At 33.2% G+C, this 23,226-nt stretch overlaps 4 protein-coding genes across 4 annotated transcripts in view; 1 reads left to right on the top strand and 3 right to left on the bottom strand.

Annotated features, from left to right (window-relative positions):
• Positions 1-354: 354 nt before the first annotated feature.
• Positions 355-6,153, bottom strand: PGO_145150 (hypothetical protein, conserved; the record flags this gene model as incomplete). Its single annotated transcript, XM_028690505.1, has 1 exon — positions 355-6,153. One exon carries the CDS (start codon positions 6,151-6,153, stop codon positions 355-357), a length of 5,799 nt encoding a protein of 1,932 aa, XP_028546306.1.
• Positions 6,154-7,750: 1,597 nt separating this feature from the next.
• Positions 7,751-18,979, bottom strand: PGO_145140 (conserved Plasmodium protein, unknown function; the record flags this gene model as incomplete). Its single annotated transcript, XM_028690504.1, has 1 exon — positions 7,751-18,979. One exon carries the CDS (start codon positions 18,977-18,979, stop codon positions 7,751-7,753), a length of 11,229 nt encoding a protein of 3,742 aa, XP_028546305.1.
• A 1,761-nt stretch (positions 18,980-20,740) lies between these two features.
• PGO_145130 (hypothetical protein, conserved) lies at positions 20,741-22,135 on the top strand (the record flags this gene model as incomplete). The annotated part of the gene is made up of 2 exons (XM_028690503.1): positions 20,741-21,892; positions 21,989-22,135. The coding sequence occupies 2 exons, from the start codon at positions 20,741-20,743 to the stop codon at positions 22,133-22,135; spliced, it is 1,299 nt and encodes a 432-aa protein (XP_028546304.1).
• An 845-nt stretch (positions 22,136-22,980) lies between these two features.
• PGO_145120 (sentrin-specific protease 1) overlaps positions 22,981-23,226 on the bottom strand; it is a gene marked incomplete at both ends in the record, with an annotated part of 3,846 nt that continues 3,600 nt past the window's right edge. The window contains one exon of the mRNA XM_028690502.1: positions 22,981-23,016. Within this exon, the coding sequence (XP_028546303.1) occupies positions 22,981-23,016 (36 nt within the window). The remainder of the gene's footprint in view (positions 23,017-23,226) is intronic.

The raw sequence follows: 23,226 nt of genomic DNA, 5'->3' as shown, positions 1-23,226 counted from the left end.
TTTTTTTTTTTCCTTCTCATTTTGCCAGAGCGAGTGACGCCTTCTAAGAAGGGAGAAAAAGTAATATATTTTACATTGTCTTACTTTCCACTGCATCGCTTTAATTTATTTTATTTTATTATTTTATTATTTTATTTTTTTTTTTTTTTTCTTTCTCTCCTCCCTTTCTTTTTACTAACTATTCGCTGCAACGGGTGAATAAAATCACGTCACACTGCCCTGTACCCCTATCCGTTGTAGTCAACTGGGTTTGGTATCATCACAATTTTTTATTTTTATGTTTTTCTTTGGTGCATACATGGAGGATTGGAGATCTACTTTTTCCTTTTCCCCCAATCTACTCTGTTCCTCAGGTTAATCATAATAGTAAACTCGCGATTGTGATTTGATATAACTCCACACACTACTTCGTTCAACAAAACTGTTGTGACCCACGATTATTAGTTGACTTCTTGCCCTACTGAGAGCAACATTTATACGATTTTTATTTTCATAAAATGATTGGAAAGTGTCCTTTGTAAAGTTTCCTGATGATGGGTTTGATGACAAGTTGGACGAATCCATCTCAACATTGGAATGGACGTTTTTCTCTTTATCATCACCCATTTCTTCTACAGTGCCTCCAGCAGACTTCGTACCCTTAGAAGTACCTCCACATGATATGGCATCCAAGACACAAGAAAAGAAAATAATTTCCTTCTCAATGCCTTGAAAAGAATCAACTGTACTAACCTTTATATTTCTAAGAACCGTATAATTTGATGACTTCTTTATTTTATTTTTAATATAAAACGCTTGGTTTTTGAAGAGAGAAATTATTCCAATGTGTTCAGGGTTTATATTACACTTTACCATGTTTTCACAAATGGTCAGGATGATATTTGCTTCTACAATATTGATGAATGGTGCATTGAACTTCATTTCTCTGAGATTTTTTCTGATTAATATTAAATTCACATGTGATTCGTACCTCTGGTACATTATTGGTATTTTTTCTGTACACTTTGCATTTTTAATTTTTCCATTGTAAAATAGATGACTACATATATTGCTGATATTGGGATGACACCTGAACTGTTCGTTCATTCGTATAAGTTCATTTATTTTAGGTTGATTTTTTTTTTCCACAATTTTATTTTCTTCTGAATCGGACACATAATGTGATGAACCCCTTTCTTTCATGTTCTCATCGGTAGTACTTACATTTTTATTGCATTCATCCTCATGCAAAACGAACATATGATCATATACATGTTTTTTTAAAGTAAAATATTCTTCTGCGTTTAAATTCCTAACTGTTTTCATAATATCATCTATGGTTTTTTCGAACTGTATTTGCATGTCATCGTATTGATCTAATTCTGCACTGAGCCCTTTCAAGTGGTATGCAATAAACAGTTCATTTTCGATGAGTCTAGAAAACATGCTTCTAGTTAAATCACTTGGACTTTTGAAAACAAATCCTAGTTGTTTCACATCCCCAATAAAAAGAAACTTCTTTATTTCGAATTTCAAGAAAAATTTGAAAAGTGTCAATTCGTCTATTTGTGTACACTCATCCACGATTAAGTAATCAATACTTTTTCTTATTCTACTTAATTTTTCAAATATCTCTAAACTCTTACATGTACCTGCAATCACTCTCTTGTTCTTGTATTTGTTCCTCAGAACCAGTTGATTCTTCTTCTTCAGAGTCGACAATAGCGTGTTCATGTCTTTTATTTTGTGCAGCTTCTCACTGGAAGCGGTTTCCTCCTTGGACATCGTTACATCATTGGACATCGTTACATCATTGGGCATCGTTACATCATTGGAGATGCTTACATCATTGGAAGCGATTGAATCTTTCGACACCACTGCATCTTTCGACACGAGTGCATCTTTCGAGGCGACCGCATCACCGATTTGGCCTTCTGCTGAAGAGTGCACAAAATTGTTCAGGTAGTTTCTAACTTCGTGAGCATGCCTTTCGTCTTTCGAGTTGATGCTGATAAAATTTGTAATTAAAAAAAAATTTATTTCAAAAATGTTTCCTATTCTAGCATAGTCATGAAAGTCAAACTCGAATTTTAACTTTAGCAAGATATTGTCTATACCCAAATTTGTATTGCACATGAGTAGGATTTTCTTCTTTTCCCTCCCGAGTCTTCGTTGGTTCATCTGTTGCTGTAAGAGTTTTTGTCTTCCGTCACTCCCATCGCTCCGACTACTTCCATCACTTCTACCACGTCTGCCTTTCGAATTCCTCTCTTCTAAAGCCAATACTTTGTTGAGATACCATATGACATTACATATGAGAGTGCTTTTTCCGGATCCAAATATTCCGTTGACAAGGATACTGCTTCCACGTTGGTGTAACGTCTCACTTGATTTTTCTCCATCCGATGCAGAAGCTGGATTGGAATTGGGTACATGGAGCTGATTCTGCTCTTTCCTGTTCGCCATGGCCTGGTCATGTAGAACCCCAGTTTGATTCTGGTTATGACTCAGTTCGTGGTTCTGGTTGTACCCCTCTTCGTGGCCCTTTTCGTGGCTCTCTTTACGGCTCCGCTTAAGATTCTGTTCTTTCCTGTAGGTGAACCAATCCAGCACACACTCAATCACAAGCTTCTGCTTGTTGTTTAATTTTTCATTCCATTTAAGCTTTCTCAGAAGCTTGTTCTTGTACCCAACGTCAACATTATTCAGATTTATCAACTCAAAAGACGAGACGCTTGCACGTGTTTTTATTCCAAGTTGGAGGCATAAGCTATCGAGGTTTATTATATCTCGTTTGGGCATATAAGGAGGGATATAGAACCTGTTTAATGGAACTTTTTCTTTATTTAAATTTTGAAAAAAGTAAAAAAGATGCTTTAAATTTTCTATATATTGTCCTAAATTAATCAAAAATAGACAAGAAGAAAAAGTTTTTATTTTGTGTTTTTTTATAAAATAAAGAAATTCCTTTGACTTTATATTTTCTTCCACATCAAATTGTTCATTCATATATGTAAATGTATTTATGGTTAATGGATATATCTCGATATGATTCTCCTTGAACCTGCTCCATTTGGTTATAAAAATTAGTAAATCGACATTTTCTACATACGAATTATTTTTACTCATAATAATTAAATGGTTCATATGTATATATTTATTCAAATCATCATCTTTTGTAAGTTGTATTTTCTTTTTCCTGTCTACAAATAAAAAATTTTTTTCTGTTCTTCTAAGAAAAAATCTTTTCATACTTTTGCTATTCCCTTGGGAGAACTTACTTATAAATTTTCCTTTTGTTTCTCCTGATGAGCTGCAAATCACTTCTACATTTTGCATGGCCAAGATGTAATCATCCTCTTCATGGCTGTAATTTTTCCTCTTATCTTGAATCCTTGTGATGTTCTCATTTACACACTTTCCATCCTTGGTAAAATTTACACTTGGAAATCCGATACCTCTTTTATAATTCGTAGATTGTCCATTTCTCCATCCCATACCCATTGATCCATTAATGCTTAGGTGGCTACTTCCCCTGAACCCTGAATAACGACTTAACTCACCTAACAGAGGTATCAAGTGGTGATGAACAGATAAAATTTTATTTTCTATTTCGTAATAAATTTGGTAAAGAGTGGCGTTCATAAAGCAAGAAATATATTCTGATTTATTCAGAAAAAAATTGGGTATTTTAAAATATTTTAATTCATCTAATTTTTTTTTTATATGTGCTTTTTCTCTTAATATCATAACATGTATGGGTAGGAATAAATTCTCTCTATTGATATTATCAATATCGCTTGCACTGAACCCACTGTTCGCGCAAGCAAAGTTGTTCATGTTTTTTATTTCGTACACATTTGGACACAGGTCATCTTCTTTGGTATTCTTTTGTGGAGTCACCAGATGGTGTAATGTCGATCGCTCCTCCGGTTTTGTTTCTGGCTTGGCTTCGTGCTTGGCTACTTGATCGGCTTCGTGCCTGGCTACTTGATCATTTTTGTGCTTGGCTACCTGATCGGCTTCGTGTCTGGCTACTTGACCAATTTTGTGCTTGGCTACCTGATCGGCTTCATGTTGGGCTGCTTGATCGATTTCATGTTGGTCTACTTGACCAATTTCATGTTGGGCTACTTGACCAATTTCATGTTGGGCTACTTGACCAATTTCATGTTGGGCTACTTGACCAATTTCATGCTTGACCGCTTGACCAATTTCGTGCCCGATTTCTAAGTTGGATTCAAAATTAGATTCTGATTTTATGTCTTCTTCCGACGAGAACTGGTCTTCATCTTCCCCTGTTTTCATCCTCGAGTTTGCTCCCATGGAACTTCCATCGAGCTTCTTATCCCAATTTTTTCTTTCTCTCATATTGTGCATGTCTTGTGTATATTCATTTGGAGAAATTTCCTCACAAAGGGATTGTAGACCATCTTGATAATTTGGTTCATCACTAGCCACTTTGAATGAGACAGAGTTGAGAATATTCCTCTTTGTCACAGGCTTTCTCATCAGGTTACATCCTAGTCGAAGTTTCATAACATTTCTAAAAGTGTTAATAGTTGAGAAATTATTCTGAATAGCCATTTTCCCTATATTTATTATCTCCTCATACATGTTATGTTTCTGATTGCGTGGTAAACAAAGAAATACATCAGTGCAACTATCTCTATTTTTGAAAAAAGGAAATTCTTGTTTATCCTTCCGTCCATCATCATTCTGTTTCACATGAGTAAATGTGCATCCCTCCAAGGAATCACTTTGTTTTGTCCAATTCTGTCTGTCACATAAATTTGCATCTTTGCATAATTCCTTTTTGTCATTTGTTAGAGTATCCATTTGGGTATGCTTAACACGAGAATTATGAACGTGACTATCTTCCTTTTTTGAATATTTCTTGTGCGAGTTTTCTGCATCTGTGTGCAAGCTTTTGTTTGTCTTTCGATCTGGAGCAGTTAAATATGGGGAAGCATCTGAACCAGCGTCTGAATTTGAACTGCAGTTCGAATCTGAATAGCTGCTCGTATCTCTGACAAAATTCCTGCTCGTATGATCAACTGAGCTATTTTCTTTTTTCATATTGGACAGGTTCGAATTTGCAGAATCACGTTTGCTGACATTACCACCATGTAGACAGTGCAAGTTTGCACGTGTTCTGTTAGCATTTTTCATAATCCTAATTTTAGACATACCGTTAATTCTCCTTGGTTTCTCAGAAAGAGAAGAAAATTCATTCTTAACAAATTTGGAACAAAAGTCATTGTATACAATATAATTTCCAAATTGTACATATTCTTCATTATATATATTGTTATCACAATTTCGTATGTACAACCTTCCTTCTGAATTATTGTATAATTCTAACACACCTTTTTTTTTTTTTTTTATAACGTAACCATCATACCACTTTACATTTTTCTTCTTATTAAACATGTGTATGTTTGTGTAAGTTACACTGAACTGTTCGTTGTTGCCCTCTTCGTTAAGTTCTTCCTCTTGTTGTTCATATATTTCTCTTTTGTTTTTTCCTATCTCAAATGGGAATGCACCACGAGATGTTTCATCCAAAGGATAGCTTTCCGAATTGTGTGTCCCATCTTCCCTCATTCCTTTCCTCGTTTCCTCAATATATTCTCCTCCTAAACGATCCTTCTTATTTATTTCCACATGTTCATCAATCCTTCTTGGAATTTCAAATTTTCTATTGGCTCGCACATATCTATCTGTTTTCCTAATAGGGAATACAACATCGTTCTTAATTTCGGGTACTTTATTATCCGTTGTAGAAGTAGTAATATTACTATGAATCCCCGAGTGTTCAATAATTTTTATTTTTTTTTTATTTTTACATAATTCTTTATCTTCTTGTGTTGTAAACCCATTCGTTCTTTTCTTGACTGTCTCGCTTTTAATTACATTTTCTACATAATTGCTAATATCAACAAATTGAATTAAATGATTTGATAATTCTATCTCCTCTTCAACATTATGAAAATTTATTATGTTACTTATTGAGCTTTCAATACAGCTTTTGTTTTGATTTAGGAGATTTATTTTTATAACGCCATAGCTAGCTATAATTTCGCAATAACCTTCTTGCCATTTTTTACTTTTCTGTATTTTCTGGTGTGTGTACAAGCATTCATACGTCCTTTTGACACTGTGCTGAGTCATCAAAGAGGAATTTTTTTTTTTTTTTTTTTTTTTTTTAACGCTTTAGTGATGTAATAACGTGGTGTGTTTTTTTTTTTTTTTTTTTTTTTTTTTTTTTTTTTTTCTTTTTTTTTTTTAGAATGCCATTACAAACAAGTTTCAATGCATGACTTTTTCCATTCAGTGTACTCTTGTTATGGTGAATTATGCAACCATTATTTTCATCAAATTGGGTGGTACTAATGGATAAACAAAAATATCTTGCTAGTGCCGAAGGGGTGTTGGTGCTAGTTGTTCTTGTTAGTACGCGTTCCCACATACCCCTTTAGGAAAGGGTAAAAATGGACAGTTATTATGAAGCGGTAAATGGGTGAACGAAAAGAAAAAAAAAAAAAAAAAAAAAAAAAAATGAATTCATATAAATACATAGGGTGTGTGTATATATATATATATATATACAAATGTGTGTGCATATATATATATATATATAAAAAAGTGTGTGTATAAATCATCCGTTTCAGATATTTCTGGGAACTTTTGCGGAAAACAGGTCTTCCCAATTTGATTAGAATTACTGGTAGATTTTCTTAAGGAAATGGTATCATCAGCACGTTGCCGTTTTAGCTACAACTTTCTTTTTGTATTTTATTTTAATTTGTTTCTTACTACTTATTGTATCATTTTGTGTTCTATTTTTACCACTTAATATATAATTTTACTTTGGTTTTTACCACTTATTACTATATAATTTTACTTCGGTTTTCACCACTTAATATGTAATTTTAATTTATTTTTCATTTTAAATTTATCCTGTTTGCTAACGTTTATTACACTTTTGGTTTTCCCATTTTCGTAGCCTTGCAACGTTTTGCGGGGCGGGGGGATTATCATTTTTTTTTTTTTTTTTTTTATGCCACCTGCAGAAATATTTTAAAAAAAAAAAAAAAAAAAAAAAAAAAAAAAATTGAGCCGCTCTAAAAAAATATGGACAAGTAAATAAGGAATATAAAATGGATGCCATCTGCTCCTCCTTTGTGTATATAATAATTAATCAGTAGTTTGAAGTCCAAAAAAAAAAAAAAAAAAAAAAAATATGAACTACTATTTGGCCCATTAACAAGAATATAATTTATTTAGTGAAATATGAGACCAGTGTGTAAAAAAGAAGGTCTAACAAAACAATTTACCTGACCCAATGTGCCTTCAAAAAAAAAAAAAAAAAAAAAAAAAAAAAAACTGCTATTCATTCAAACGGCGAATAATAAGATTAAGGAAAAAATTTTCTCCCTTTTCCTGCCTGTTGGGGTCTTCAAAGAGGTAGGAGAAGAAAGAATCTTAGCATACCAAATGTTGTTACATCAGTTGGTTCACACCACACTTAGTGGATGCTACTTTACGAACGCTGTTAGCGAAAAATTCTAGAGAATGCTACAACGTACATACGGCAAATCACGTGACACAGCTGCCAATCAAAAAGTTATGAACAGATCAGCTGATTTGATGCATAAATATGTGCACGCTATATGAAAAAAAAAAAATATATATATATATATATATATATATATACATGCATAGTGGGGCATGTTAGCAAATTTTCGTGCACACACAGACGACGCATTTAAGGATCTGTTCTTCTTCCGCATCTTTTTCCCACGCCCTTTGATTGGGAGTTATTCGAGTTCATCTCTTCTGTCATATTGGAAATTTTCCCTGTGTCACTGGGAAACAAATCCAAAGAGAGCATGGAATTATTCCAAAGGCTTCCTTCTCCGTATGATACATCTGCTTCGTGTGCTCCTCCTTGGATTTTCACGTTTGCATTTGCCAAAGAAAGGTCACCTGTCGTCTTGTTCATACAATTTGATGAAGTTAGGGATGCGGTAAAAACATCATTCGCTTCCATGTTTTGGGTTTCCCAAGTATAATTTAAATTTTTATTTTTATAAAAATGCTCCATGAGTATAGTATTATAATTCTGTAGATTTTCATCTGTCTTTACTTTGTTCACAATGTCAGAAAACATATTATCAACAATGACACAGAGATATGCACTAACAGACATGGGAGTGTTATACAGCTTACAATTCGTGACTATCAAATTTACATCATCAAAAAATAAATTCAAATTGTTGTATTTCCTTTTTTTACAACGAAATATTATTTTATTTATATACATGGGTTTTTGAACAACAGTGTAATACATGGGGGCATAACTTTCATTAACTTCATTTAAAAAAGCTTTATAATTCATAACTTCTGAAATGTTCATCATAATTGATAATAAATTATCGTTAAATTTTTCGATAATTTCTTTTATATAATTATATGTATTTCCTTTCTTTGTTTGTTTTCGTGTGTTTTCATCTCCATTTTTGTCATTCGATCTGGTCACTTCATTTATGCTTCCACCTGATATAATACTCGTGCTTCTTCGTATGTCTTTTTCTGCTGCAGTGGTAAGGCTTGTTCTAAGCTCATAATTTTTTTTTCTTTGTTCTGCTCGTTCGTCACGTTCTGATTTCCTTTCTATTCCCTGTTCTTCTCTTCCCCGCTTCCTTTTTTTCTTATTCATTCGATCTGCATTTTCATCCTCCTCCTCGTCATCCTTCATAGAGGAGTGTGTCAGAGTCATACTGCTTTTGGATAAATGTTGTTTCCTCAGGTGTTTTTTTCCTTTCTGCACCTCGCTTTCTTCTTCCCCTTCCTCCACTTTTTCCACTTGGTCCATTTGGTCAACTTGTTCCACCTCTTCCACTTCTTCAGCCCCATCCCATTCGTCTGTGTCAACTACGATATCTTCCTCTGTCTCTTCCCCAACTTCCTCCTCTTCGTTATTTTTCATAAACTTCAATTTTGAAACCCTTCGTCTTCGTTTTCCCCTTTTGTTGATTTCTAACTGTTGCATTGGACTAATCGAAAGCATAGGGATCCCTCGTCGTCTGGATGCCGCAAGAGAGGCAGATGTGTGTATCGATTTGTTGTTCTTCTTAATATTGATTGAATAATTTGTATTTGCATATTTTTTTTTACTGATAATTTTCATTGCGCTATTGTTCGAATCAACAAAATATTCTGCACGTTTTCGTTTTTTTCTTCCCTTCTCTTTTACATTATTTTCGTTCATAACTTTCTTCTTTCTTTTTTTTTTCTTTTCTACTTTTAATTCATTTTTATTTGTCTGATTTTTGCTCAAATGCCATGTTTTTAATTCCTCTCCTACGGTTGGGAATATGCTAAGAACATTTTTAAAACTGGAGTAAGCAAGGTTGGGTAACACATTTTCTCCTCTTGATTTTCCTTCCATTTCTCCGTGGCTGACAAGTTTTTTATATCTTATTTTCTTCATTTTGTTGAAGAGGAAATTGCTTTTATCAAAAGTTTCACCCGCATCTTCATCGACATATGGATAATCCTTATGGACTGACTTATCTCTAATTGCTCCTTCATCTGTTGTCACATTTGCATTGATATGATTTTTATTTATAAGAGAAAAATATTTTTTAAGCATACATCTAAAACTTTTCCATTTCAAAAATGTGTTGATATTTTTTTCTCCATATATGTACAAGGTGTGTACATGATCTATTTTGTCATTATCATCAATGAGTATATTTTCGATATCCTTGAGTGGGTGTTTCATATTTGCATCATCTTCCTTTTTGTTACTATATTTTGACACTCCCTTTTTCATATTATCCAATAAATCTTTATTTTCTACTGAATGAACACGTGTGTGTACGTTTGTCCTTTCCACATTCAGCAAAACATTTGCATCTTTTTCAGCCTCGTTTAAGATGTCATCACTGTTGTTCATATTTCCTTTATGGTATTCATATTTGGAGAAATTTGCATTGTTCTCATCATTAACAATGTCATTATTATTCGTTTTTCTAACGTATACCCTTGTCCACTTCAGACAATGAACCATTTTATAATTGTTTTCATCGTCTTCATAGTTATTTTTCTTCGTCTGTATTTCTCGTATTACTTCTAGGTGTTTCATTTCTTCATCCTCCTCATCGTCATCATCATCTTCATTGTCATCAGCCTTATCATCATCACCATCGCTGTTATGACCGCTGTCCCCACCTCCGTCTTCCTTGCCCCTCGCTACTTTCCGTTCACGACCAGTGCACGTGCTTCCCTGCTTCTGATCCACCTTCTCCAAGGGGCTCAACTCATCAGATGTAGAATCGGACGAGTCATCTATGGATGTCGATGTGGATGTTGAGGATGCCGAAGATGAGTATAAGGAAGAACCCTCATTCTCACTTGAAGATGCATGAAAAAAGCTCCTTATTAACTTAATTCTGTTTTTTTCAATTTTCTTTCTCTTATAATATACATGTTCCTTTGTACAATCATCGCTTCCAAAATGGTCATCTGCTGAATGTGTAGAAGTAGTTACATTGGTTAAGGGCTTTCTATTTTCATCATAATAGGCAGCACGATCGATATTGGAAGCACCATAAGGATAATCAGTGAATGAACATGTTAAGGTATTTTTTCTCTCGCTAAGATATAAGATGTTATTATTTAATTTTAACTGAACAGGTACATACAAATTTTTAAATTGTTCTAAAATTATTTTTTTTATCATACATATGTATATAATTTTATTTTGCCTCGTTACTCTTCCTTCTCTTATGCACCTTTTTAATTTACTTATCTGTTCACTTCTACTCATTTTTGTTAATTCATCCATGCTAAAACCAATGGTCAGTAATGTCTTAGCTATATCTCTAGAATTTAAATGAGCTACTATTTTTGTATTATTAAGTACGTTTTCACCTCTTGTCATTTTCTTTTCAGTTTCATCATTCGTTCTTCCTCTTTCTATGTCTAACATTTGTCTTTTCCTCTTCTCCAGCACGTTTTTTCTCTTTTCTTCTAATGGATTATCTTCATTGTAGAATCGTTGTCCATCTTGGAAATTTCCTCCCCTTCGGCTAGTTGCTTTGTTCACTTCGTCCGCCTCGTCCGCCTCGTCCGCCTCGTCCGCCTCGTCCGCTTCGTCCGCTTCGTCTGCCTCGTCCACTTCTTCCACTTCTTCCACTTCTTCTACAGCACCATAGACTCCCCTGCGCTTGTTCGACACTGAAGGATCCACGCCCCTGCTCTCCTTCCTCATATCATTCCTACCAATGATCAAATGTTTCTTCGTGTGAAAATAACTAAAGTTGCATTTCCCTCTACCTCGCAAAAAGTATCCCTGGTTATTTCTAGAATAATTTAGGTTTCCTTTTTTATCGATCCTCTTGTTTCCATTTTTATCTCTCCTGAATATTTCCTTCTTGTGAATATTATTACTTTGCTCGTACAGTTTGCATTTGTTTTTCCATTGGGCAGGGAAGATTCTAGTGTTGTTCTTAAAGTCGTGAATGTGTTGCTTCCTATGTGTCATACGAATTTGATAATTTCTGTTTTTTGATTTGTGTGCTAGTAGTTCCTCATTCTGTACTTTCTTTTCGTTGAATGCAACTTGATTATATAGATACATAGCATAGAAATAATTTTTTCTCATTTTTTTTTTATTCATACTTGAACCCGATTTTGTGTCACTCATTTCTTTATCAGTCGCGTTCATATTTTTATTTCTTTCATTCTGTATTTTTCTCCTCCTTCTACTTGCATTTCCATCTTCTCCTCCTTTCCTGTGTGTGCTTTCATATGTTGCTCTTTGGTGTTTCATCCCTTGCTTAAGATATAAGTCCTCCTCATTAGATGAATAAGACGGGGGACCCAAGTCCACATGATTTGCTTCTTCATTAGTGAAATATCCAGATTGGTTTTCTTTTCTTATCCTTGATTTAGTCTTCTTTTCCCCTTTTATTTTCATTCTACGATTGCATTCATCACTTGAGTTTGCATAAGTCTTGGCTTCTTCATCATTTTCGTCATCATTATCAGATCCTAATGCAAATTCTCCACCATTTGTCACATTTAATCCATTGTCTCTTCCTCCTGATCCTCTTCTCTTATAATCACATTTCAACAGATCTGCCACAGATCCTATGGAACTCCTTTTGTTTTCCCTCTGCTTCTTTTCCTCCTCCTTCTTCTTCTTCTTCCTCCTCCTTCTCCTTCTCTTCCTTTTTCGTATCATATTCATGTTTCCTCTTATATTCATTATCATTTCCATACTTTTTTTTATTTTTTTTTTTCCTCTTCTTCTTCTTCTTCTCATACACCTCCTCCTCCTGCTGTTGCTACTGATGTGAGTTCCCCCTTCATCAGGATCAACTGGGTTTACAGGTTTATCGATTTGAGAGGGTGCAAAATTGTAATCTTTTAAAATGTTCCATGGAGAATAAGAAATTAAGTATTTAATATAGAGCAAATAATTCAGCATATTTTCATCAAAAAAGTGTGTTCCAATATATGTATAATTTTTTATAGGACTAATTTGAATATCTTTTTTTTTTAATTTAAAATTTATAGTTTTTGCTTCTCTCTTGTAGCAATATTTTCGATAGATAAGTTTCATTCTTTTTTTTATATTTTCAATATTATTTTTAGCTCTTTCTTTTTCTATTTTCAATATGGAAATTAATTTGTTTAATTTATCTTCATTTTCTATCATATACTTAAAATTGATTCCTTCATATTTTAACATTTGTAAATAGTGATATATACATTCAATGGTACATACATTTTTTATTTTAAAGAAATTTTTCTCATTTTCTTCATTCATGTAATTTTTGTTCAATAGCATATTAAAATCTAGCGATTTAACAATTGCGTTCATATCTTTTTCATTTATAAATGCGTTCAATTTTATTTTTAAAATTTCTTTAATTTTTTTGGGATCTTTCAGTTTGTATTTCACAATTAATTTCACTAACCAACTCCTCACGTAGTTTCTCTTTTCTACAATGTATCGTTTAAACGATGGGTTCATTATTTCCACTTGCATGTCCAAGAACCCCACATTGTAGAAGATGCACTTGTCCAACAAAACGAAAGGAGCAATCCTTCCTTTCGATGTCTCCTGGTAGTTGGTTTTGTCTTCATCGTTCTTTTCTCTTTCATCGTGCATTAATCTCGTCCCATTCTGATGAATCATCTCTTTTTCGAAAAGATTGTACCCTTCTACCATTTCATTTTTCGAATCACAATAGTTGCTGTTCTGAGTAGGAACATTTCCAAAAGGATGATTGTCCATTCCTTCCCCATACTCCATAGCACCACATCTACTTTGAATCGATTCTTCCTTCTCCTTCTCAAGTTCCTTATATATGTTTTCATCCACATGCAATGGTTTCAGAAAAATTTTGTTTTTATATTTTGGAAGGCTACTCCTTATAAGCAGAAAGTCTGTGTCGTAAAACAGATTCTCCTTTTCCTTCATAGATGTAGATTCCATCACATTGGTTTTTTTTCCCCTAAGGAATGTACTTTTTGTCTCATTTTCTCCCACCTTCTCATGGTATGCTGAGTTGACATGGGTTCCATTTGAAAATTTTGCATCTTCATCATTTGAGAACTTTTCAACCATCCCAGAAACCACTCCAGTAGTTACCTCCTCAACCATCTCAGCATCCACTCCAGTAGTTACCTCCTCAACCATCTCAGCATCCATTCCCGTAGTTACCTCCTCAACCATCTCAGCATCCATTCCCGTAGTTACCTCCTCAAGCACTTTCTCTTCTAGCACCTCTTCCAATCCGTGATCCTCTAATATTGATCTTCTCTTGCGATAAACAGATGGAGAAAAGAGGAATGCTTTGAAAAGTTCGTTTTCAAGAAATGTCAACTTTTGTGTTGTCTTTTTCAATCTGATAGAAATTCCAAAGTAATTAATGGGATGATTGATGACATTAATTTCTCCAAAAGGTTCAATGTTCCGCTTCAGCCTGTTTTTAAATTCATATGAATACAAATTTTCCTCATTTTTGTTCATAAAATAGTGATTTAATTTGCTGTTCATACCAATCTTGGGTAATACTAGAGGATCTTTTTCAATGTATTCGAGAATGACTAATGGGCTATTATCATTTACTTGTAAACAAGAATTATGGAAAAAATGAAAAGCGTGATTTTCCTCTTTTTCTTCTTGTATAAAGTTTAATATCATCGAATTGTCAAACTTATTTTCGATTTCCCATTTGTCAATTCTGCAAGAACTCAAATCTGAATATGGATCCATCAAAATGCCCACGATCTGCTTAAATTGGTTCTCAAGGTGTCTTTGCCTTCCTAAAGTTTTCTTAACTTTTTTCATTTTTTCCATCTTTTTCATTTCACTACTTGACGCGTTACTGCATCTGATCCTGCTGACAAGTTCCAGGTGGTTGTTCCTCGATATACTCTCTTCTGAAGTTTTCGAATCTTTCAGTACTTTTCCCTCTTTTACTACCATTCCTCCAACTTCACCTTGGTTGTTCCTTCTTGAGATATCAAAAAAGGTGTATATTTTCTTATGAAAATATGCATACTTTTGCAATGCCACACTAAGAGAGCTCCATTTTAGTAAAGTGAATTTCTCCTTAACTTGCTGCTCATTTATTTCATCTGTTTCTTCTGTAGAGAAATTTCCAGGATTCGTAAAACACTTCTTTTCGATGGAGGTTCTGAAATCTAATTTGTGAAATCGAGAAAATGCAATTATTCCCTTCTTGTTGGATAATTCATAATTATAATCATAATCATTTGTCATTCGTGTGTGTGTATATAAAGTGCTAAAAGAAATCCTTTGGTTTTCAATTTCGTAGGGATTTCTCTTCCTGTAGCAGCTGTCTAGCTTCAAGTTTGTGAAGAAAAAAACATTTTTAGGTTTGCTTAAAATATGTTTGATGCATTTCAATCTTAATTCGATGTTTTCAATGAAGAAGTTGTTTTCTTCCTTAAATGAGAATGGGGCTTTTTCTTCCTCTGCGTTTTCCATGATGGAGGGAAATTGATTTTTCTTCTCTCTTTCCTGTACCCATGATAAGGCATTATCAATATGATTCTTAGATGTGTGTTCATAATTTTCACATATCTTCTCATATTGGTGCATTTTTAAAATGGAGAAATCATATCGCTGTTTTGGAGCACACTTAAATTCATCACTTGTACATATTAATGATCTTAACAATATGTCAGATATGGATTTTTTTTTTAAAAAAATATTTTTTAAAAGATATGAAATTTGCTTGTTCCTTTGTATTTGACATGCTAGTTTTTGATTTATTTCGTGTAAGATGGTATCTTTTCCTCTTTCTTCAAAATATTTTTTTTTTGAATATAAATGATTCCATATGTTTGAAAAGTTCTCTAAATGGATGTGATTAACTGCATCTGTATTTTTACAACCAAATGGATAATTCTGCAGGTTCATATAAAACATTTCATTTGTTTTTCTCGTCAAATTTTCGACAATACTGATGTGGCTATCCATACGTTTTGGAACATTAACCATTTCGCCTTTACTATTATCATCTTGCAGCATTGACATGGAATAATCAGCACCTTTATACATCGATCCTGTTATTCCTTTAGTGAGAACTTCATTTGGAATTCCCTCTTCTATTTGTTTATTTTTTTTAAGAAATGTATCTGTCTCGTCGTGACGAAATGTAATAAAACCATTTCTGTTTCTATAGTCTCTTCCATAACGCCGAATCAATTCTTTTTTTGTATCTTCTTGATCATTTTCATCAATTTTAAAAACTTCCCTAATAATATTTTCATTATATAGGATCTCATTATCCCTTCTTCTATCCTTAAAAACATAATCTGTGTAATCTTGACAATTCAACGGGCACAAAAAATTCTCGTAGCTATACTTGTTTATATTTTTGTAATTTAACAGCATGTATATGTACGCATTGTTCGTAATGTCACTTCCGAATAGATACAATTCGTCATCAGCGACATAATTCTTATCACTGTCATAATTTCCATCTTTGCCATAATTTCCATCTTTGCCATAATTTCCATCTTTGTCATAATTTCCATCTTTGTCATAATTTCCATCTTTGCCATAACTTCCATCACCTCCATAACTTCCATCACCACCACTATCATGCCGATGATTTTCTGAGTGACCCCAATAATCACGATAAATATTTCTAAAAATGGTACACTCCCTTTTTTTCAAGCTACTATCCATTTGATGAACCATATAGCTCATATTTGTGTAACTCGTTTCATTTGGCCTGTCTATAAAACTGTCATAGGGATAATACATCATCTCTTTGTATGAAAAACTTTTTCTTTCTTTCATTAAATCTAGATCCTTAATAAATTCCTGATCACCATTTATGTGCAAATGTCCTTTATTCAACTTTCCTACTGGGTCATCGTCATCATCATCTGGTGGGAGTATTGGTATTAGATTGAGTTGATCCGCTTCATCTACCTCCTGTATTTGCCCTTTTATCATTCCATCAAAATCTGATAAAAGAGAATTTTCTTTTTCTTCATTTTTTTTAAAAGATGTTTGATAGATATCCTTCTCATTATCATCCATTTTTATAGAATCAAAAATGTCACTTAATTTTGCAACATTTGCAAAATCATTATTTGTTTGTTTTGAACTTGGTTCCTTCTCTCCTTTGATGGGATACCCTTCTCCACTTCTTCGACTTTCCAAAATATTTTGAAATTTTTTTTCACATTTTTCAATTGAACATTCTTCGTCAAAGTCTTCCTTATCTTTTGGAACATCTCTATTTATCACCATCTCCTCTTCATCTAAGACGTTAAAAAATATATTATCATCTTTCCTACTGCAGTGAGATTCTTTCATTTCGACATCCTCGAAATAAGAATGTTCTTTCGTCTTATTGGTCCCATCGTTCCCTCTTTGTAAATCCTTCTTGCTATCAAAACAAAGATCAAAGAATGCGTTATTCTCTTTTTCATTTGATTCATCTTCAGTTAAATTAAATGCTTCAAGCACGCCATCTTCCTGACAATTGGATAAGTTCTCCCATTCATCATTAACTACACTCAATAATTTTTCTCCATGGTCCTTGCTAATATTGGAACAACTTTCTCCTCCCTTTCTGTTTTCCATTTTGTCATCTCCTTCATCGAAATCGAATTCTTTGTCGATATCCACATTGATTATATCTACCTCATCCATGGCATCTACCTCACCCATCACGTCTACCTCATCCATGGCATCTACCTCATCCATGGCATCTACCTCATCCATGGCATCTACCTCACCCATCACGTCTACCTCACCCATCACGTCTACCTCATCCATGGCATCTACCTCATCCATGGCATCTACCTCACCCATCACGTCTACCTCATCCATGGCATCTATCTCACCCATCACGTCTACCTCACCCATCACGTCTACCTCATCCAAGGCTTCTACCTCACCCATACCATCAATCAATCCGTTAGCATTTTTCTCCCTCTCTGTCTCTTCCCCACGTTCAGTGGAAATAGGATCCTCTATTAGCTCCCCCCGACTGGGTCTCAAATCTATCTCCTCCATCTCTAAGTGATACTCCTCATTCTGTTTATCCATTTCTTCTAAGATGGTTTCTTCGAAGGAGACCCCTTTACATATGTCCTCCCCATATTCGATGCTATGGTAAATGTGGTTATCGTGCATGTTGATGGCACTTCTATCATCAGATGTTCGATTGAAGTACGTGCCTTCATTTTGTTCTTCTCCGTCCTCATATTGTAGTAGCTGCTGTTGCTTCGTTTCTTCTGCATCCTCCTCATTTGCCTCTTCGTTTGCCTCCTCATTTGCCTCCTCATTTGCCTCCTCATTTGCCTCCTCATTTGCCTCCTCATTTGCCTCCTCATTTGCCTCCTCATTTGCCTCCTCATTTGCCTCCTCATTTTCCTCCTCATTTGATGCATCCCCTTTCCCCTTCCCAGGAACCCTCGCAAATTGGTCGTTCGCACTGGGGTTGTGCAAGGGCTTCCCCCACACGTGGTGAGGAACTCTGATGGCATGTCGAGTTCCCGATTTTTGATCATGCTTATCTTTGTAAAATTTATTCATTTGTTCATTTTTGTAAAAGCAGAAATTTTTATTCCTAACAAAATTTAATTTTGTTTCATCAAAAATGTCGTGAATTTCAATAAAATCAGTGTTATGAATATTTACATATTTCTTCACTAATTCCTGATTGCAACAATTAAACAGAAAATTAGAAGGCTCCTTATCATTCCATTCGAGGCTCAAAATGTTGGACGTTATATCATCTTTTCTGTTTCTCTTACATCCGACATGCTGTCGAGTGAAGAAATAAAATGGATCATCATTTTTATCTTCCATCACTTCATCGATATATTGACTAGTTCCTTTCCTCACACTTTTTTTAATCTGTGCATCTTTATAAAATTTAATTAAACGATTCCTTTTTCTTCCTTTATCTATATGATGAAATTTTGTTACATTATATAATTCATAATACGTCTGGACATTATGTTTATCAATTTTTGTGCATCCTTTTTGTCTTTCCTCAATGAGGTGTGGTCCTGTATCCGTTTCTCTAACGTGAGAAAGAGAGGGAGAAGAAAAATTACATATCAAGGGGGTACCTTTTTCCTTTTCTTCTTCTCCTCCCTCTGTTATATATGTGTGTTCTTTTCTTAGAACATTTAGTAAGAGGTCTTCCTGGTTCATTTGTTTAAATCCACGAACCATTTTTCTTTTATGAGCACTTGTTGATTTATTCATATTTGATTTATGATTATTGTATCTCTCTAGGGTGCCTTTATTTAATCTACAGCTGCGTTTTTCACTTTTCTCTTTCGTGTATTTTTCTTTTTCGAAATTTATTCTTCCTCTTATCTGGGGAACTTCTTTTACATTTATTGAATCGGCTCTCTCCATGCTCGGGCCCATGTTCTGGTTCATGTTAGGATCCATGTTCTGATCCATGTTCATAATTTTTAAAAATAGGCATTTTCTGTTCGGTGGGATCACTCTCCCAAAAGTTTAAAATAATGATTCATCCTACATGGGGAACATTTCGATTCTGATCTCAACAATTCCGTTGCTGTAAATCAAGATGATTTGAGCCTGAGCTATCCAATCAAACACTACTAAAGCTAAGTGATAATATAAAATGGTTCGTGCAGAATAAGTGCTTTATGTACACTCATACCTGAGGGAAAACAAAAGTTACAAGTGCATATGAACCATATAATCATAAAGGTCTCAAAAAAAAAAAAAAAAAAAAAAAAAAAAAAAAAAAAAAAAAAAAAAAAAAAAATAAAAAAAAAAAAAAAAAAAAAAAAAAAAAAAAAAAAAAAAAAAAAAAAAAAAAAAAAAAAAAAAAAAAAAAAAAAAAAAAAAAAAAAAAAAAAAAAAAACACAACAAAAATAAAAATATATAAAAAAAAATAAAATATTTAAATATGTAATATTTATTTTTATTTATAAAATTTTATTTATTTTAAACTCCATATCGTCAGGTCCCCTTGGAGAAATGGGTGCGGGGGGAATTTTAAAAAAAAAAAAAAAAAAAAAAAAAGAAAGTTACCTGCTTAAAAAGAGAAAATTGATTGACACGGATGGAAATATAAAATAAAATAAATAAATAATAAAATATAAAGTAATAAAAAAATAGGGAACGGAAAAGAGGCAACAAAAAAGTGCAAAAAAAATTTGTATACTAAATTATATGGACAATTGGAAACTATTTTTTTTTTTTTTTTTTTATTATTTTATTTTTTTTATTTTTTTTTTTTGAGCAACCCGTCGGGAAAACAAAAAAAAAAAACATCACCACTATTTAGTCGTTAGTGTTAGAACATATACATAAGGATATATCCGACGTTACATTCCCCAGTTGAGTAATTTTTTTGCTACACGACATGAAAAAAAAAAACATTTATATTTTTCGAAAATTCGCACCTTTTATATATTTTCTCTTTTTTGTTTAAATATATATATTTCAAATCAGATATCATAATCTGCTCTCTCTCTCTATCGCACTCTTTTTTTTTTTTTCTTTTTTTTTTTTTGCTCTAACCAGTTTATCTATTTATGAGAACTGCGTTTTACATCGATATATATTTCATTTGTATCCCATGTGCTAGCTACCCATTTCTTAGATTTACTACACGGCGATTTGTGCATCCTAGACCCTCAGAGGGGCACAATAAGGAGGGGGGAAGGAGAAATGTTTGTCTCGTTCCATAATAAGTGGTACTGAACCATCTGTTTTTTCTAAATCAAGCCCAAATTGAGCGACATATTCATATGTATATGTGCATGTATGTACAAGGGTGGTTAAGTTCGTGAGTTCCCGATTTTGACGCGTCCTTTTATTAGGTTCTCCGCGCAATCAAAACCGAGGCCATTCTGCACACAGTTGACAGCATTGCAAAAACGAATAGATAAAGGTACACGAACAAATGGGGGGAACGTAAAGCTGTTGTATTCAAGACACATAGTACCAACACAAAGTGAAAAAGAACGACAGACTGTAGAAAACTTCGTCATTATTCTTCATAACATGTGTGCAAGGAATGTACAATACTTTGCAGCAGTTGGGAAAGAAAAGAAAAGGAAAATATATATATATATATATATATATATATATATAAAGGTAACAACTGAAACAACAGAATTAAAAAGGATTTTTTTTTTTTTTTTCTACCACACAGCACACACAGGGATATCACTAAATGAAACATGTCACCATTGTGCAGAACTCCCCATGACTTACTTAGGAGTGCGTTAAAACGGAGGTACCAAAGAAAGAATATATTTTTGTTTTCTTTTAAACAACTTAGCCATAAAAATGTGGTGAAAAAAAAAAACTGCACAGATCAGGTAAAAGCAGATCCATCAAATTTTTTTAAAGTGTTACAGAATGAACATTTTCTCCCAGAGAATATGGATAAATTAGGTACCTTCACATGTTTGAAGGAGAGGCAGAATTTAATATATGAAAGGGTTATATTTAAACCAACAAGTTATGTAAAATTATGCCAGTTTGTGCAAATGTTGGAAAAGGAAAATTTCCTTAACGAATTTGACATATATTTTTTTGAAGAAAATTTAGACGAAATAAAATTAAACAGAAACCAAAATAGGAAGGAAATATTTATTGATGTAAAACACATGGGTATAGATAAAAACATAACGCTGGGAAGGAGCATCCAACAAAAGAACTGTAAACCCATCGAATTTTTACAAAAATATAATATCCAACCACTCCTATACTACAATATACAAAGATACGAAGCAAACGAGGATCCATCATCATTTCTAATCGATAGAAAAAGATTAACAAAGGGGGAATATAGATACCAATATGTCTCAACCATTTTGCCTTACATATGTTTCACGTTAATGTTATTCTTTCCACATTTTTTGATATTTTTATACATACCCTATATCAAGAAAAAAAATGAAAAGCAACGGCAGTTATGTAAAATATTTCAAATTAAGCAAAATATACATTTATATAAAGATATAAAACCCGAATATTTACAAAACATTATTGATAATAATATGAAGACCCTTGTACTTTTCTATAATAACGAAATTTTTATGAACATGCATGTAAAATCTTTAATGATCGATTTATCAAAAATATTGAAAAAAAATTCTATACCTGTTAATGTAATAGGAATAGACACATCTAAATACAATATTCGTTATAATGTCACTAACGATTTTGAAGAAACGCTCTTTCCAGTATTATATTTTGTTCTTCCCTATCACTATGACAATGATAGTGCAGTTTTTCAAATTAAAACTCCTCTAACTCTGGAGAACATCTGCTTGCAGATGAAGGACTTTGTACACGTTCCACCTCCCGTGTTCAGACAGATACAAGTAAGCCCCCCATACTGCCATAGTGCGCACAGTGTTTCATTGTCTCCACCACTTTGCAATCACTACCATTTTGCAATCAACACTACTTACTTTCAGGACCTGAGCAAACTTAGCGGCAAGTTGCAGAAGTGCATATTTGAGCACGAAGTTATGAACAAGAAAAAGGAAGAAATCTTATACGACTATGGAACGGAAATAGCTCATTTGTCTTGCCTTCACCTGAACAGCAAGGTGTCATTTTAAAATAAAAAGTGCACACAAAAATCGATGTGCGCAAAAAAAAAAAAAAAAAAATTATGTGCTTTTGGAAGCCAACGTACTAGAGTTTGTATTTTGTTCTCTCCTCTCTCCTTACCTCATTTAAAATTCCATTTAAGAATTTTACTCCCCTTTTTAACCCAATTTTATCCCCATTTAAAACAAATTTTGAAACAAATTTGTGTCCATTTACCCAACGGTGCAGTAGCTAGCTGGGAAATAAAGACACAAAAAAAAAAAAAAAAAAAAAAAGTTTTTTAGCTGTTTATGAATTTTTTAAAAGAATTCACAAGTATATTATATATATATAACTCCATTTTTTTCCATAATTAAAATGAAAGATTGAAAAAAAAATAAAGAAAATAAAAAGAAAACTTCAATGAAAGAAAACTATGAGCATATCATGTTGTTAAAGTTTATCAAATAACAACCTTTTTATAATTAAAAAAGGGAAAATATATAAATTGGGAAATTATCTGTACAAACTGTAGTAGTACCATGTGGACAAATAGGTATGTTTAAATTGCAAATCTCTACCAACAGCAAAATTTTCACATTTCATGCTTGGAAACAAACAAAAATATTCGTTGCAATACAAAATAGTTTTTATGTTGCACAATGAATAAGCAACTTAAGGAAACATCTATTCGAATTAAGGGCACATACACATGCATATACAAAAAAAAAAAAAAAAAAAAAAAAAAAAAAAAAAAAAAAAAAAACAGAAAAAAGCCTTAAAATAGTCAAATACCATCGGGCATAACGTAGCATAGGATAAACAACCAAAGCATACGCACGAATTCTCCATTTTCTACATTTATAAAATCCTATTAAAACACCAGACAACCTTGCGATATTTCGTAAACCTGCATATATATATGGTAGAAAGAGGGGGGGGGGGGAGGAGAAATGAAAATATATCCTCTGCATGATGATCAGAAAATTGTATATATGTAATTATCAAACGTGATGGCAGTGCTAGTGGTGCTTCTGCTGCTGCTGGCTTAGTGTGTAATAACTATGTGCATACAAAACATAAGAACATAAAAACACACAATGGGGGGGGGGGGGGGGGG

Source organism: Plasmodium gonderi, assembly GCF_002157705.1.
Source record: "Plasmodium gonderi DNA, contig: Chr14, whole genome shotgun sequence".
In the NCBI taxonomy this organism is placed as follows: Eukaryota; Apicomplexa; class Aconoidasida; order Haemosporida; family Plasmodiidae; genus Plasmodium; species Plasmodium gonderi.
This window is presented reverse-complemented; position numbering and strand designations above follow the sequence as displayed.